At 33.5% G+C, this 19,247-nt stretch overlaps 1 protein-coding gene across 1 annotated transcript; it reads right to left on the bottom strand.

Annotated features, from left to right (window-relative positions):
- Positions 1–78: 78 nt before the first annotated feature.
- On the bottom strand, positions 79–18,630 carry LOC106742682 (mediator of RNA polymerase II transcription subunit 28). The gene is made up of 5 exons (XM_014615879.1): positions 18,425–18,630; positions 18,103–18,347; positions 15,893–16,247; positions 15,656–15,834; positions 79–1,583 (listed from the first exon to the last, which is right to left on the bottom strand). The coding sequence occupies exons 2-5, from the start codon at positions 18,160–18,162 to the stop codon at positions 1,359–1,361; spliced, it is 819 nt and encodes a 272-aa protein (XP_014471365.1). The 5' UTR covers positions 18,163–18,347; positions 18,425–18,630; the 3' UTR covers positions 79–1,358.
- Positions 18,631–19,247: the final 617 nt, after the last annotated feature.

The following is a 19,247-nucleotide window of genomic DNA, read 5'->3' as shown; positions in this document are numbered from 1 at the left end:
CCCAATATTTCATTTTTAAAGCATTTAATATTGGTTTTATTAAGAAAAAAGTAATATCCGTAAAAAGTTATTTATTCTAAAACAAATACAAAAAGTGCGCAAAGTATCTGTTAAAAAGTCTAACGCTTTTTACACCTTTTTGTTTGAAATCCTATTGCATATAGATATTTAAATTAATCTAGCTTGAATGAGTATGTCGTAATGTATATTTTGATTTTACACATTTAGACAATATATATTTTATTGATATCGTACGAACAGTACATTTGATAAATTCAAAGGTGCTGTAAATGCGATAAATACGGTTTATAAAAATATCTATATGATTACGGAGAACTAATATAATAAATATATATGTGATATAAAGAAATATGAAGAAATCGCCTTATTTCTATGTACAATTACATGTATTATATTGTTTGCTTTGAACGACGATCTCGTTATATACAATTCGCTATTTTGTGTTTTATGATTACAAATCGTATCTTATCAAAATCAAGATTATTTTATTTTATCTTATATTGTGCAATTTAACGCATTTTATATAAACTTGTCTGTGTCGTAAAATTTTCGAGACTAATGCAAAATAACATTCATGAATATAAAAGTCGTTTCTTGAAAAATAGGAAACAACATTCATAATGTTAATCCAAAATCAGATCAGTAAAAACTGGCACTGTTGAGAACACTACGCTCATCGTCAAAACGAGCTCATAACAAGTCACCAGCGATATTCCAATTTATGTACACATAAATGTACACATTAATTGTGCTCGTCTTTACGACACACTCGCGACGCTTATCATCGCATTACTCGATCATTGCCATTATCACCATCACCAACCACTAACTGATGCACGTTCAATTCCATAAAAATTCTGAAGCGTAGTCTATAATGGGCAGTAGGAATATGTTCATAAGAAGTAAGAATAAGAAATTTACCAATTATATCCAAATATAAGAAAAATAATCGACTATGATTGGTTAATTTCTTGTTCGAACTTCTTATAAACATACTCCTATTGCCTATTGTAGACTATATTTAACAGAGAAGCTAAAGAAACTCCATGACACGAGTACTCGACTATGAAACTACAGAGTACACGTTTATCCCTTTTTTACTCAAAATACAAAATGAAAATCTCACACGTATTATACATTCATGTGCAGGGCGGAGGTTGTTGTTGCGGAGAGGGAAGGGGCGCCGCTGCGGCGGCTGCGACCGCAGCGGCAGCAGCATAGGACGACGGGTCTGAAGGATCGAGAAGCGGTGGCGGCGGCGGTAGACTATTACTGCCACCTCTTCCTCTACCTCGTCCTCTACCACGACCCCGGCCCCGGCCCCTCCCCCTTCCGCGTCAACTCCGCCTTTCCGGCATCCCTATGTTGCTCGTGGTCTTTTCTAGAAAAGCTAGTGGCCCTTGAAGAGCGCTACTTCCAACACCTGCGACTGGGAACCCGGTAGTGCCCCTGCCGCTGCTCACACCCACGCCACTTTGAGCCATAAACATGCCCTGCTGATTGACTGACACACCAACTCCCTGCAAACTAGACGTTGGCGGCCCACCTGAACCCTGTTGCACCTGCAAAATCACACGCCACATGTCTTATCGTTTAACCAACATTCTAATTACATATTTTTCTATAAGTGAGTCTCAAATTAAAATTCAAATTAAAATAAATGAAAGTAAAATTTATTTGAAATTCACTAATGGATATTATTTTCTCTTTTACTTGTTCTTTTGAAACTTAGTCCATAAGAAGTTCCGTTTTTCAATCATCCGTAATTTGGAATACTATACATTTTTACTAAGATAATATTAAATTCAAATTCATCGGAGATTCATTGTAAAAGCTAAGACACCATTGTACAGAAAATCCAGCATAGTAATAACAAAAAAGATAAGCTTCCTGTGCTAATCTGTCTTTTTTAGCTGTAACATATGAAAGAAGTATTACATTCCATATTTACGAGATGATTACATTTAAAAATATATTGCTATGTGCATGCATATGTTAAAAGATATATATAAACAAGTGTGTTCATAGTTCGACATTAATAAACGACGACAAAAATAGGGAAATGAAAGGAAAAATAATGTTCTTGTATTTCTTTTGTATAAGGGAAACAAAAAATAATAAAAATATTTATCCCTCTGATGTCTATTTGCGAATAAAGACAACAAAAGTGAAACGATATTCTCAATTTTCAACATGGCATATAATGCTTCATCACGAATAATTCGCGAACTTAAGATTTTGATATTTTATATAATAACCATTACAACCATTTTTATTACCTAAATACAAAAAAATATAAAGCTCCGCCTTTGAACTCACAGCTACGCTTCGAATTTCCCTTACTTATCATAAGTTATTGACTAAGTTAATCAAATTTCAATTCACGATATTTCAATTGTTATTCATTCGATTCAAAAACTGTAAATGTGACTTTTTGGTTCAATTCCCTAGTGAAAAAATATCTCAGAATTTCGATGAAAATTTAAAGACCTCAGAATGTTTCAGATTTTTTACAATTTTTACAAGGAAACAGAAAAACTTAGACAAAAAATAAAAAATCCTGAATACTTCTGAGTATTTTCGAGTAATTCTTAGTATTTTTTCTGAACATTTCCAGTTCGAAATTTCTGATTATATATATAAATCTCAAATTTTTTTCATAAAATTTTATATTAACCATTTATGATTAGAATATCATTGTTCCGTGAGATACACATTTCGTTGATTCATAACTGTATTTGTAAAGAAATAGCACTTTTAAATCAAACTTTACAATTAAATAATGTCAAATCTTATAAAAATTACACACACACACACACACACACTAAAAAATAAAATTATCTGTTTATTATTTCTCATTTTGAGAATATTACCTCCCTTCATCCTCCCTTATTAAAGTTTTCGTTATGACGATTAATATATGTGCATCATCAAAATAGTTACAGAACAAATAATTATACTAAGATATAAAGAGATATATTGCATAAAATAATACGATGTCTTAGAAAACCAAGATATTGCGAGTAATTAAACAATATTATAAAGAAAACGCACAATATACAGGTATTTTGCTTTTTCAATGATTTTTCATCTCTTTTTTTATCAATTTGGTCAGAGGAGAAAGTAAGAAAATTTTTTATAGTTTATATTTATACACTGGAGTCATTAAGGCTCCTGGGTCTTTTCGGCTGTCCTTGTTTGAAGACATCAAAAGCGAGAAATCGCGAAAATATATAACGATATACATAGAAATAAGAGAATAAGAGCATAAAATACTTACGATAGATTCAACACATAAATATTGGGTCTATGCATAATGCCGTAGCGAAATTCCGACAGATATCGTTCGCAGTTGTTTTTCCGCTCGCACATGCGTCAACCATATGAAATGTCATACATTAAGTGAAAGCTGAAATTTATGCCGACATTTTAAGAAAGTATTCATTGAAATCCGTGACGTATACGAAGTTTAATTATATTTTGAACATGGAAGGAAAAAACGCGTCGCAAACTTACAAAAAGATATGCGCCGTATACGGAGAGAATGTCGTAAGCGAAAGTGTGTGTTGGAAGTGGTTTGCGAAATTTCGTTGCGGAGATTTTGATCTCCAAAATACTCCTCGCCTCGGACGGACAATCACTATTGATGTCGATCAAATCGAGGCTTTAATCGTCTCCGACCGGCATTTGACGATTACAGAGATCGGACATAACCCCAACATTGACCAATCAACTGTTTCGAAACATTTACGGAAACTTGGGATGGTAAACAAGCTTGATATTTAAGTGCCGCACGAACTGAGCGAAAAGAATGTAATGGACCGAACTTCAGCTTGCGATTCGCTGCTCAAACACCATCAAAACGAACCATTTTTAAAGCGGATGATCACTGGCGATGAAAAGTGGATTGTCTACAATAATGTTAGTCGAAAAAGATCATGGTCGAAGCGCGGGGAAGCTGTTTAGACAGTCGCAAAAGCTGGATTATACCCGAAAAAGGTCATACATCAGTATCTGATGGGATTGGAAAGGAATCGTCTATTATGAGCTGCTGCCATTCAACAAAACGATTGATTCGACCAAGTACTGCTTAAAACTAGCCAAATTAAAGCGAGTAATCAATTAGAAGCAACCCAGATTGGCGAACAGAAAGGGTGTTGTGTTCCACCAGGACAGCACTAGACCACACGTTTTTCTGATGACCTGGCAAAAGTTATTGCGGCTTGGGTAGGATGTTTTGGTGCACCCACCGTATAGTCCGGACCTTGCACCTTCAGATTATCACTTGTTCCGGGCGCTACAGAACAATTTGAATAACAAAACTTTCAGTTCCCTGGACGTCCTCAAAAACTACTTGGATGACTTCTTTGCGCAAAAATCTCAGCACTTCTATAAAAGAAGGATAATGAAGCTCGTGGAGAGATAGCAGAAAGTTATTAAACAGAATGGAACATATTTAGTTGATTAAAATTGCTTTTTTTGTTAAATATTTTACGTTTGAAATTTACTCGATTTTCGCTACGGAATTATGCATAGACCCAATAAAAATATCCGGACGCTTTCTTTTAACCTAAATCATCAATAAATAATAATAAATAAGTATGTCGTTAAATTAACAGTAGAAATCGTGAAAAAATACAAGTTAAAAACGTAAATTGCATGTTACACTAATTTTCTAAATACTGATGAGTACCCAGAATCGATTCCTCCCAACATTCTACATATAAAAATATTAAGATAAGGTTACCGAAAAATGGATATTTATTTCCGTAATATTTCTTTTTCTCACATTTCTTTTTGATAATTTTCGTCATAAGATATGAAATATCTTGCTTCCTGTGTATTCTACAACTTTTAATTGAATATTTTTGTCTCTTTCTTAACACATTTACTATTTATAATTTATATAAATATATTATTTTATTTGCAATAACTTTACATACAGAATATAACTGAATGTAGCAAACAATCTAAGAGTGATTCAGCATTTTAAAACAATAAAATACATTCCTATAACTTTATATTTANACTTTTATAATGAATTGCTGGAACACGAAATTTGCTATCACTCGAAATTAAAATTAAATTGAATATATTTTTAAGAGCTTATTTTATTACTTTTATAAGTGCTCAATCCATATGTAAAATGTATGTTGCCTATTGAGATATACCGCATGATTTCTACATCATAGTTATAGTTAATTATCAAAATGCTTTAATTTCTTATGTTTTTTATACAATATATTTCTCTCAGTGCAGACAAAAATTATATAAAGACACTTATACATGCAATATCTGTGCAGATATTCTTTTTATTCAGAAGAATTGATATTCTAATCATCGTTTTAAAAAAACAGATTTTTTCAAGTATTCAACAATTCATGTTCACGAATTCATATGCTCTGTGTTTGTGTGACTGGAATAAAAAAAAATTAGTTTGAATTTAAATGTAGTTGCAAGTACTTAAATATTTATAACAGTATATATTATTGAAAGACCCGAAATGGTCTAAAACATCTTATGTATTAACCTATATATTAACCTGGTATTTTCTATATCTTCCAATAATATGACTTTTATAGATATTTATGCTATTTATACACTTGTACTTAGGTTTTAAATATAATTATCTTTTTTAATTGCAATTTTATATCAGAAAGTTTTGTCATCATTTACTCTTCCAAAGTTATTTAATAATATATAAGTTTGGTATAGCTACAATTCTGTAACACATATATTATCATGCATACACACAAATATTTACGTTACACAAATAATTGCTTATCTCAAATTATACATATAGGAGGGCGGTTCAATAAGTACCCGTGTTAGACGACAGAGGGCGTTCCTGAGGGAAGTTGGTGTTATCATCGTGTGCTGTCATCTATCAAACGACGGCAAAACAAATTGCAGACTGATTGATAGGTTAGTTTGGATTTGACAGCCATTCGAGTAAGACGTGTTTCGTGATTTTCGCTAAGATGGAAAAAGAGCAGTATCGTTCGGTAATTCGCTTTTTGATTTTGGATGGGAAAAATGCGAGGAGATAAAAGCAAAGTTGGATGCTGTTTATGGGGACACTTCGCCATCTATGACCACAGTTAGATATTGGTTCAATGAATTTAAACGTGGGCGAACATCCGTTTTTAATGAGGAGCGACCAGGACGCCCGGCAAACGTGGTTACCAAGGAAATCATTCAAAAAGTCCACGACATGATTCTCGCTGATCGACGAACGAAAGTGCGCGAAGTAGCAAAGGCCGTAGGTGTGTCGACCGGAATGGCAATTAATATTTTACATGATAAGTTGGCGACGAAAAAATTGTCGGCCCGATGGGTGCCGCGATTGCTCACAGTGGAAAGCACATTCATCCGGAGTTGTCGCCGCCAAACTGCATGAATTGCGTTATGAATTGCTGCCGCACCCCCCGTATTCACCCAATCTGGCTCCCTGCGACTTTTTCTTGTTCCCTAACATGAAGAAATGGCTCGCGGGAAAAAAATTTAGCTCAAACGAGGAAGTCATCGCCGAGACAGAGGCGTATTTTGGAGAGTTCGACAAATCCTATTTTTTGGAGGGGTTAAAAAAAATGGCAGGAACGTTGGGAGAAGTGTATCTTTCTAAAAGGGGACTATGTTGAAAAATTAAAAAAAAATTTTTGAAAAAATGGTGTCTTCATTTCTAACACGGGTATTTATTGAACCGCCCTCGTATAATAAAAACTACACATATGTAATAAAAAAAATATGGTACACATATTTGTGCGTGTGTGTGTGTGTGTGTGTGTGTGCACAGGGTATATGGTATGTTTCGTACAACTGTTTGTATTCAAATAGATGAAATTAAACTCAGCAAAAAAGTGCTCTACCATTTTGCAAACAAACACGCAAAATTCCGAATTATTAATAATTAAAAATCCATATATATATATGGAGGTTTCTTTAAATAATAATTGAAAAATTTGCCTGTTTTTTGCAAAACGGTAAAGGACTTTTGTTCAGAGTGATCTAATCTATAAGTCTAACAACATGTTCAAGGTTCGAAGTTCAAGGTTCATTATACTAATATCTGTCGCTAAGTACAACAGCTGTCATATATTCGTAGATTAGACCACCCTGAACAAAAAAGTATTTTTCACAAATAACACGCAAATTTTTCAGTTAATTAAGTCAAGTAATTATTTTAAAAAACCTCTATATATGGCCATTTTAAATAATCAATAACTTAAAATTTTGCAAGGTTGTTTACAAAATAAGGAAACTTTTCTACTCAGATTAATCCCTTCTATCAGCACACGAGCGGTGGTAACATACCAGACATCCTGTGTATGTACACAAATACACACACACGCACACGCATACATATATGTATACAGGCTGACCCAAACTAATTTTAATTACCATGGTATGCAAGTAGAACGGATGAAACCGAGCAAAAAGTCCTACATCATTTTGCAAATAACACGCAAAATTTCAAGTTAGCAATAATTGAAAATGGCAATGTATAGAAGCTTCTTTAATTAATAAATGGCAATGTATAGAAGCTTCTTTAACTTATGTAATTAATAACTCAACGATTTGCGTGTTATTTGTAAAATGGAGTCAGACTTTTTTGTTCCAAATAGTATAATCTACAAGTATGTGACAACTATTGTATCTAACGAAGTTCAATGTTCAAATGTTAAAGTTCAATATATTGATATTTGTCGTTAGGTACAACAATTGTCATATATTTGTAGATTAGGCCACTCTGAACAAAAAAGTTCTGTGCCATTTTATAAATAACTCGTGCATTTTTAAATTATTAATTAAAGAATTCTCTGTAAATGAACATTTTCAATCATTGATAGCTCGAAACTTTGCGTGTTATTTGCAAAATAATATAAAACTTATTTGCAAATGGTATAAAACTTTTCTGTCCAGTTTTAACCGTTCTACTTGCATATTACGGAAGCCGAGATTAATTTGAGACACCCTGTAGATATATATACACATACATACATATGTACATACTTACACACATACANAAATTGCGCGCCCGTCGGCGACGTGAGGGGTCTGCAACGTTTTGGACAGTGGAGAGAGGTCATATGGAAGGCAGTAATAACGTTAACGCGCCGTGTGCTTCTTACTCTCAGCAGCAATCACGATGAGCGAGAAAGACGTACACCCTATAGTTGCACAACGTGTTATTATTAAGTTTCTCGTCAACGAAAATGTAAATGCTGCTGACATTCGGGGCCGTTTACTCCCACAGTTCGGGAAAAGAACTGTGGCGGTCGAGCCTCGCGCGTCGACACCGGCGGCGCCACCGCCCAGAGCGGCCTCACACACGAGACAACAAGTTCTGCAACCGCGCCCGGTCTTCTGACCGGTTCCAGCGCCACCCGGCCTTTCCGGCGCGTCGCGCGCACCGCCGGAACCACGCGAGGGTCACGCGACCTCAACGATGGCCAACCACGTGTTCTGTGGCGCGATCGTTTTTGTTTCGAAGCGTCCCGACGGTCGTGCCAGAACCCCGGCGCTCTCTCTTCCGTTTCAGATTCCGAACCAAGCGGACGTGCTCGTGAGTGTTCCTCTCTGTACACCCTTGTACGTTCCGCTTCCGACACTGCGAGCAAGTGCGTCTCAGAGTGCCTGTGTTCCGCCGTTCGTAAACCCGCGAGTGTGAGTGAACTCGTTGCGCCGTGCGTTAGCCTTCCAGCAATCTCTCGCGAGTGTCTCTCCTCGCGACGCCTCTCGTCGCCGCTCGCTCTTGCGACCGTCGCCCTCACGACGCCCCTCGCTCCCGCGAACGTCGCCTCCGCGACGTCTCTCGTCGCCGCTCGCTCTCGCGACCGTCGCCCTCGTGACGCCCCTCGCTCCCGCGACCGCCGCCCTCGCGACGCCTCTCGTCGCCGCCCGCTCTCGCGACCTGCGTCTCGCACCTCTCCCTGCATGAGAGGAGCCGGCTCCGCGTCCTAGCAGGCCGAGCTCACTATATATAGCGTTCTTATTTCTGCGTCCCGCGTTGTGGCCATTTTTGTTCTATCGCGGCCATTACGTTAGCGTCACGCCCATTTCGTGCCGCGTCGCGGCCATTTTGTTCTGCACCGCGTTCTTAGCTTTTAGCACACCATTTTCCTTTGTTACGTTTGCGAGTTTGTAAAATTACCAGAAAATACAGCTGCGTGTGAGCAGTCATAAGGACTCCGTTTTATTAGCGCACACCCACAGGGCTGCCCTTACTCGATACCTTCCTCTCCTCTCCCTCTGCACGAGCGGTGGCCATAGACTAGTCCCGCTTGCCTCCACAGAACTCTTTCATGGGCTCGGATGAAGCAGTGGTGTAACGAATTTAAGAAAGGACGGGAACATGTCGAAAACATTGCCCACTCGCACCGTCCCCGTATCAGCATCACTGCGCAGAACACCGAGGCTGTTCGAGAACTCATCGAAGGCAATCGGCACTTAACTGTTCTTGAAATCTCTCAAGAACTTCAGTTCGAGCTGCCTATCGGTCAAAAAGGTGCGGCATTCCGATCAGAAGTGTGTTGCTTCTTCATGATAACGCCAGACCCCTTACCGCAGCAGTAACATAACAAAAATTGGCCGATATGCACTGGGCTGTTCTAGAACATCCAACCTATAGCCCAGACCTGTCACCATGCGACTTTCGTATGTTTAGGTCATTCAAGGAAGCCCTTGATGGACAGCGCTTCACGACGAACGAGGAGGTGCAGCAGTTCGTGTACAATTGGTTTGATACACGTCCGCAAACTTTTAATGATACCGGGATTAAAAAATTACCAGACCGTTGGAGGAAGTGTATAGATAAGATGGGGGACTATGTAGAAAAATTAGAAAAAAGGAAATTAGAATTGATTTTGAAAAATATATGGTCTTTTTTGCAAAAGGCTCGTTTATATTTGATCCATCTTCATATATATATATATATATGTTTCAGCTTATTTTTTAAGAAAGTATACCACGTTTCATTTAAAAAATGGCGATAACCTTCATATGACCTTGAAAAATTCTGTGTTCTTTTAAATTAATATTTATCATTATTTGTCTTCCTTGAGACCGTATAACTTTTGTCCGAAACATTTTTCCATATTTTTTGAGATATTTGACTATCACAAATAAAATGGGACACCCTGTATATATATATATATATATATATATCAAGGTCTCAAGGAAGACAAATAATGATAAATATTAATTTTAAAAAACACAGAATTTTTCAAGGTCATATGAAGGTTATCGCCATTTTTTAAATGAAACGTGGTATACTTTCTTAAAAAATAAGCTGAAACATCATTTAATTCTAAATAAAAATGTAATGAGATACTTTTAGTCGAAACTTAGTACATAAAGAAATATTTCATGAAGAAAAAAAAGAAAAGCAAAACCTCTATTGAACAGTGTATACGTACGTAGTTCTTTTCTTAGCTAAATTTAGAACCACGAACGAAGACATAGGAGAACAACCGTCCTTCGCGCGCGCACGCGCACCCAGAAATCATGACCCTATGGTTCATCACTTCCATAGTATTTTAAAACTCCAAACCCTCTCGGTGTTTGTAAAATCTTAGTTTAATAATTATTCCATTTTGGCACCGTTAATCTCACGATATAATCTAATTCTCCAACGGAAATGTTCTTCTAATGACAATAAAACATTGTGAAAGATACTACGGCATTTATCTCTTATTTTTTTTTTTTATATCAACTTTTGGTAGTTGGTGGGTTTCAATAAACTATATTTTTAATTTAGCTCCACAAATTTAACGTCGTCTTGCTATTTGGGAAGTGTCATATACGAAAAGAAGTCGAAAGCATCGATTTAATTTAGTAATAGGCGAATGTAGAATAGGTAAATGTTATTTAACATGAACTATCGTCATTAATAATATTTTAATCGACAATAGTAATCGCGTAATCTTGAATTAGAAGAACATTTCCGGAAAATTAGATTATGTCATAAGGTTAAAAGTGTCAATATTAAAGAATCAATCTTAAATTAAGATTTTATAAATACCAAAAAAGGTTTAGAGTCTTAAAATATTATGGAAATAAGGAACTATACTCACGATCTCTGGGTACACGTGCAGGACAGTTGTTCTCCTATATCTTCGTCCGTAGTCCTAGATTTAGCTAAGAAGAAAACTACACACGTATACTGATCAATAAAAGTTTTTTGTTTTCATAAAATGTCTCCTTGCATAATGAATTTAGGTCAAAGGTATTCTAACATTTTTTTACGCAAAAATTAAATGTTCTTTCAGGTTTTTTAGGAAAAAATACCAAATTCAGTTTTAAAAAATAGCGATCACCTTCATATGACCTTGAAAATTTATGTTTTTTTAAATTAATATTTATCATTATTTGTCTTCCTTGAGACCGTATATCTTTTATCTGAAATATTTTTCCGTATCTCGATTTTTTTAGATATTTGACTGTCAAAAATAAAATGAGACATTCTCTCTCTCTCTCTCTCTCTCTCTCTCTCTCTCTCTCTCTCTCTCTGTGTGTGTGTGTGTGTGTGTGTGTGTGTGCGCGCGCGCGCAGAGTGATTTATAAATGCATGCCTATATTTCAGAGAATGAATCTACACACTAAAATAAATAAAAAACATCATATGAACATATGTCTTACATACATACTTAGTTCTCTAGCTATGGATAATTAAAGAAAATTCAACGTGTCCGCCTCATGTGTTAACACACACTATTGCACACCTTAACATTGATTGTGTTCAGCAAATAAATATGTTGCACAACGGCTGACTAATTCGTCAACATAATTGGTTTAAATTTAGAGATTTAAAAGTAAAGACCAATGATCAATGACAGCTCACTGATCGCTTTTTTCGCTCAATGCAGTTAATGAATTCTGCACTCGCTCAGAAATACCAAGAATTCTTCGAATAGTCTCAAATCCATTTTGTATCCTTCCTCGCAGATTGTGCACATTACTTACATGCGTTGAATACATAATAGATTTTAGATGGCATTAAAAATAAAAATTTAATAGATTGAGATGCCTGATTCATATTAATGAATATTATTTATAAACATTAGATAAGGTCAAGACGTGCTAAGGCGTGTGGTAGCGTGTGTTACTATACAAGGTGAACATTTCGAAGATTTTTTTCTAATCATCCATAACTCGAAAACTAACATATGTAAGATACATATATTCATATGAAGTTTTTTTACTTATTTCGGTATATAGATTCACCCTCTGAAATGTGGATATGTATTTATGAATCACTTTGTATAAACACAGAGTGATTTATATTAATCTTAATGCGTAAATATTTCGAAAAACGTTGAAGATATAGAAAAATGTTTCAAATAAAAATTGTAAAATTTGGAGGGGGACATATAATCTTAACTTCGTTGTATAGTCAATAATTCAAAGTCAATTTCATTTTTTTAAATAGATTCATATAGTTTTTTTTTAACAAAAATGGATTTCTCTGTTCATTATACATATAAAAGTACTACAGCAAGGTTTTCTAAATAAGAATACTTTTTAAATTATTTTACTTTGTATTCTGATATTTTTCAGTACAAGATAAATATCTCATAAAGTATTCCTTTTTCAATATCATTTTAACAGTTTTGTATGTAAGCAAGTGGAATCGATCGCTTTAAACAAACATAGAGAAACCTTAAGAAAAAATTTATTGCATTTTACAAATGTGATGCACCAATGTGCAATGATTAATATCAGTAATCGATTTCTGTCATATTATTATGTAAAAAAGTGTTAAGGTGATATTATCAAAATGTAAATATTTTATGGGATATTTTATATTCTCTCTCGTACTCAAAAATATCAGAATAAAAAGTAAAATAACACAAAAAGTATTCGAATTTATATGACCTTGCCCTAGTATTTTTATACGTATAATGAACAAGGAAATCGATTTAAGTTAAAAAAAACTATATAATTCTATTTTAAAAAAATTAAGTTGACCTTGAAATGATCTTAAGTTATTGATTGTACAATGAAGTTAAAGTCAATGTCTCATGTCCCCTATCAAATCCTATAACTTTTATCATAAATATTTTCTCATATCTTTCATATTTTTCGAAATATTTACCTGTTATGATTAAAATGAATCACCCTGTACATATTCTGCACATTACAGGCAAATATTTCGAAAATACGCAATTAAAAAAAAATGATTCCAAATAAAAGTTGTGTAGAAGGGGACGTACAATGGTGACCTTGGTTTGACCTTGAGACATACTTAAGGTCAGATGAAGGTCAACCTAATTTTTTCAAGTGAAAATCCCTTTTCCTTAGGTTAAGCGAATTCAAGCAAATATTTATGGTATCTTGATCATTTTTTTATAAAATCAATAATTTCCGAGATATTTGGGTTTAAAAACTGAAAAGTTGTAAACCGATTCTTATAACAAAGTTATAACCGACTTTTGAATACGTAAACCGCTCTTAGCGCTACCGAAGATCAACGACGTGGACGTAGCGGTAATTTGATCCCTTTCAAGGTGCTTGATTTCCGTGAGCCATAAGTCGCCATTTATGTACTTTCTAAAGTGTGTTTCATTAATAAGCAACCCAGAGTATTACATCAGTTACTTCGCGGCTGTGGACGAGCCACTTTAGGTACATAAATTGATAAAAATATTAAAATTAACACTTTGTTTCCTTCATCATTTTTAATACGACAGATTATTCATTTAGTGAAATTGTCGACATAATAATTAAATATAAAAAGAGCAATGAAAACTGCAGGAAATGTACCCATTAATATGCACTACGGTATCTAGATCGTCGATGTTCCAATCATGTAACAATAATCAGTCTTATAAATAGAGCACGTAAAGATAAAATAATCCGTAAACATAAAAAGAAATCTTTGACTGATGCTAATATTTTGAAAACAGCTGTTTTAGGGATGACAGTGATAAATCCTCAGATTAGTCAACGTATAATCAGCCGAGATCTCAATATTTCTCAGTTAACTGTTCAGCGAATTTTAAAAGCGAATAATTTTCACGCTTATCACATTCAACGGCATCAGGCACTTACTAAAAATCAAAAACGAAAATGCATCAAATTTTGTCATTGGGGCTTGGGAAAATTATAGGAAGATCTAACTTTTTTGATAAGGTTTTATTTACCGACGAATCAACATTTCAGAATACCGGAGAATTAAATCGTCATATTTGCTATTATTATTAAAATATTAATCAATTTTAGCTTTGTCATGTAGATCATTAGCATTAGTGGAAAGTGAATGTTTAGTGTAGCATTTTGTATGGTCAAATTATTGGTCCCTATTCTTTTGAAGATAATTTTTGGCTCCTATTTCTTTGAAGATAATTTTAATCGATAAATATATTTATAATTCTTGCAAAATAATCTACTAGAATTATTAGAAGATACTAATTTAGAAACTAGAGAATGTATGTGGTTTCAACACAATAGTGCTCCTCCGTACAGAACTAACATTATACGAGACTATTTAGACCATTTATCTTAAACGCTGGGTAAGATTCAACAGTTATGTCCGATAGTCTCCAAATTCTCCTGATATGATATCTTGTTTTATTCTTATGGAGAGTATATTAAAGACGTTGTTTTTATTAGAACCAATAAATCCGGTCAATATGAAAAATGCCAGAGTGCTAGCAATTATTCTTAAAGAATTTCTTCTACTATTGTATGACGTCATAGGCTTTGAATGTATAATAAAGTGAATGGTAATACATTCAAACAAATGTTATAAGATGTAAATCGTAAGAGACAAAGGAACTCACGGAAATCAAGCAGTCCAAATGTGAGAGACAAAGAGTCTCACGGAAATCAAGCCCCAAAATGGATCAAATTATCGCCACATCATTAATCCTGGATAGCGTTAAGAGCGGTTTTTTTGCAACCAAGAATTGATTATACACTTTTCAGTTTTCAATAATATCTCGGAAACTATTGATTTTATTAAAAAATTATCAAGATATCTTAAATATTCCCTTGAATTCGTTCAACTTGAGAATACAATAAGAAATAGGGATTTCCATTTGAAAAAATTAAATTGACCTTCATCTAACCTTAAATAGATGTCTCAAGATCAAACCAAAGTCACCATTGTACGTTCTTCTTTACATCACACAACTTTTATTTGAAGTGTTTTTTTTTTTGTAAAATTGTATATTTTCAAAATATTTGCCTGTTAAGATTAAAATATATCACTGTGTACATATTATACACATATAATAAAAAATAAATATATATTATCATTATAGGGAAAAAAAGCAACATATGAATAGAAGCTGAGTTTCATGACAGATATGCCTGAATCGTATAAAAAAAAAAACTTATTATTAAAATATCTAAGCAATCACATAAATTATATATTTTGATAAATTCGAAGAAAAACTCCACAATTTTCCAAAATAAAAATAAATAATATCGGCATTTTAGCATTTCTTCTTGTAAAAGAGACCAGAACAAAATCTTCGCTTACTCTGTAGCAACCTTCTTCGCTTTTTGCGTGCTTTTCTTTTCTTTCTAATTTGGAAAAAGCGTACTTTTAATGCTAAGTTTGATAATAATCTGCCTAAAGAACAAGAGACTTTTTAAAGTTTGGCTGTAAACGATATTACTTAAATACCTGTTGCTGATGTAATTGTTGCTGTTGCATCTGATGTTGCTGCAAGTGTTGCAACTGTTGTTGCTGCTGCTGTTGCTGCAGTTGTTGCTGATGTTGCAGTATCTGCTGCTGCTGCATAGTAGTGTTACTGTTACCATTTCCAGCTTGCTGGTTTTGCCCACTTTGAGGAGTAGGTAATCCTATTAACATCAATCATCATCATCAGCATCATTAAATATGAATAATAAATTTGCTCACCATTAGGTGCTGGTGGTCCTTGAGCTGGAGACTTGGCCCATCCTTGTAAATCTGCTAAAAGACTCTGCCACACAGCAATTTTGTCATAATGTCGTTTTATAAGGTCTTCTTTACGAGCTAATTCCAACTTCAGGTCATTAATATCTTCTTTGATCACTAGTTCAGGCTTTAATGCAGACAGTAAAAATCTTTTTTGCAGGAAAAAGGCTTCCATTTGTCTGGCTAAATCTATAAATCTTAGAGTAACTTGCTCCACTTCTGCACGAGCTTCATCCTTATCTACTGTCACACCACCAGATATACCAATCCCATTGTTGCCCAATCCTTCGTCCTTTGTCAATATGCTCAAGCATTGCTAAAAATTTAAGGTAAATACATAGAAAAGTCCCTCACTAATTTTTTTGTTTTAAGATATATTATAAAGAGTAAAATTCTGCGTCAATTTGTTCTTATGAATTATATGGAAGTCGCATGTAGTTTTCAAGATATATCACTATAAAGTATTTTAAAGTACTTTATAATTTTATTTAGAAGTAAAGACTTAAAGTACTTTATAATTGTACTTAGAATTTTACACGTTGAAATATAGTAAATGAACACGAGCGTGGCATAATAGACAGTGCATCGATCTGCTATACTAGAGGTCTCAGATTCGACTCCTAGTAAAACCAAAATATTTTCATACGCTCGTATCTCCTCTCCAATGGACTGGCAAGCCACCGATAATATCTTTGCCATGAAAATCTAACTCTAACAATCTACCGGGCACTCTACAAGCTCTACAACTTCTATAAGGGCTATAACACCAAGAAGAAGGAGAAGAAGAAAAGGTAAATATTCACATAAAATCAATCCCTTCAGTTAATGATCTTAACATATTCTCAAGGACATAATCCCGAGCAATATACAACAAGTTTGAGTCGTTATTTGTTGTTAAAAAGTTACTCGCAAAAGAAGTTTGAATTGTTCTGGTTACTGATCATTAAATCTTTCGCCTTGCTAAATTGATGGTCTATTTTATATTAAAATAATAGATTCTGAGAATATTAGCTAATTTACCAAGTTACAATGTAAAATTCTGGTTTAAAGTAGTTTAAAGTCTACTTTAAAGTGATAAAGTGAAGTATATCTCAAAAACTATATGTGACATAATTTATAGAAAACAAATTAACTCAGAATTTTACCCTTTATATCTTAAAACAAAAAATCGGTGAGGTGTAATCTTTTCTATATATATATATTGCTTCATTCTATATATTTAAACTTTTTTGTTGATTATTTTTTTACAAACAATGAGCGACAGCTCAAATTTTTTGCATGTTGCTCGAGATTATACCCTTGACAAGATTGTTGCTTGAGGAGATTGACCTTATATGAATATTTACTATATTTCAACGGTGAAATTTTGATACTATAAAGTGATATATCTCGAAAACTACAAACAATCTCCATATAGTTTATAGGATTAATTTAACTCATTGTATCCTTTATAACTTAAAACAAAAAACATCAGTAAAATATAATCTTCTCTATATATTAGCCAAATTTAATCAATTGAAAACTGATCAAGTTGACATTTTAAATTTTTATCAATTTTTTCTTATCAATGACGAATAAATTTAAACGATTTGTAAAATTATCATTTTTGTACATATATGCATGTGTATGAATATATATGCACATATGTAGTTAAATAAAGAGGAATACTTTATTTCTGAATATTATTATTTAAATATTATTTAAATATTCACTATTCTTATATATTATTTCTCACATTGATCTATTTCCTATAAAAATATAAATTGTATATATGCTAAGGTAAAATTATTCTTAGTGATATAATTTTATTCTCATAAAATTTTCTAAATTAATTTAAAGCACCTATAGAGAAAATAGAATGTTTCAATAATTTTTCTTTCAATGAAGTATTTTAAATCAGAAAATAGAACAAATCTTTTGTTGTTAAAAATCAAATATTATAAACATTAATATTAAAAGTAACAATTGAGTAGCTGCAATAATAATTCATTTTATTTATATCCACATCCAATATGAATTATTTAATACATTATCAACAGCAATATCTTTTTCTCATGTAAAACATTATGTAAAAATGCATTATTAACAATAAATTACATAAAAGTAATAAAGAAACTTGTAATCAAGAATGCAAATTCTAAATAAAAATTAAATACACAAAAAGCGAGTACCTGGAATGCTTCTTCAAACTCATCCACGAGATTACCATTGCCGTTGGTTGGAGTTGCCATTATGCGTGATACACGTGTATGTACAATTACTTCGATCTCTAACTATTACGTTTATTTAATACCGCCTTCGATTATTGTTCTATTATTTTATACTTATAAATTTTCTTTTCGTCAACAATGCATCACAATTTTTTATTTCTCCTCTTTTCAATATTTCGTCAATTGTCACAGAAATTTCCAATCTTCTATAATATTTCACATGGTAGTAAAGAAACCACACATACAAATATGGACAATGATATAAATTTGATAATATAAATACTTTGTGGGGTTACAGCATAGATAACCTAATATCAGAGAGAACCTTCAATGTTCCACTGTTCCTATTCCTCAGATACGGCTGGGACAAACATCACCATCAACTACACCCAATGTTCCACTGCTTCACTGCTCAATTATTAGTTTTTTTTAGCTGCTCTACTGGTGCAATAAGTTGAAGTAAAGCCAGCGGTATACGATGCGGTTTTCGTGCTGAAATGCANATTATATATTATAATATATAATAATATTATAATATATAATATATATATATATATATTATAATAATATTATAATAATATATATTATTTATTATTATTTATTATTTATTATTATATATTATAATATATAATAATATTATAATATATAATATATATATATTATAATAATATTATAATAATATATAGGTCATATATATTTTAGGTCACTCTGATTTTCATCGAGTTTNTTTTAGGTCACTCTGCTTTTCATCGAGTTTACCCTGGGTCTCCGGAGTCTGGCGAAACGATCGATGAATCTGGTGAGAAATCAGAGCCGCTCGTTCTCCTGGCTCGGTCTCGGATGTTCCGGCGCTGCGCGGGATGATGCGGTCCGCGATTCCAATTTCGATTTCGCAACGTTCGAGAAATGAGGGGTAGACAAAAATAATTACTACACAGTCGGATTTTACGACTAATATATTCCAAAGTATATAAATACACAAGTACCAAAAGCTAATCACGAGAAAAGAATCGCCTTCTCAACGAATGCGCGCGTTTTTATACGTTGCTTTGTCGCTGAGAGTCGTTTTCTGGTTGGCTGATGGAGTCATGGAGATGGAAGAAATT

This window comes from Dinoponera quadriceps, unplaced genomic scaffold, assembly GCF_001313825.1.
Source record: "Dinoponera quadriceps isolate SergipeBrazil2010 unplaced genomic scaffold, ASM131382v1 scaffold874, whole genome shotgun sequence".
NCBI lineage: Eukaryota > Metazoa > Arthropoda > Insecta > Hymenoptera > Formicidae > Dinoponera > Dinoponera quadriceps.
The sequence above is the reverse complement of the archived record's forward strand: the minus strand, read 5'-3'. Positions and strand labels throughout refer to the sequence as shown.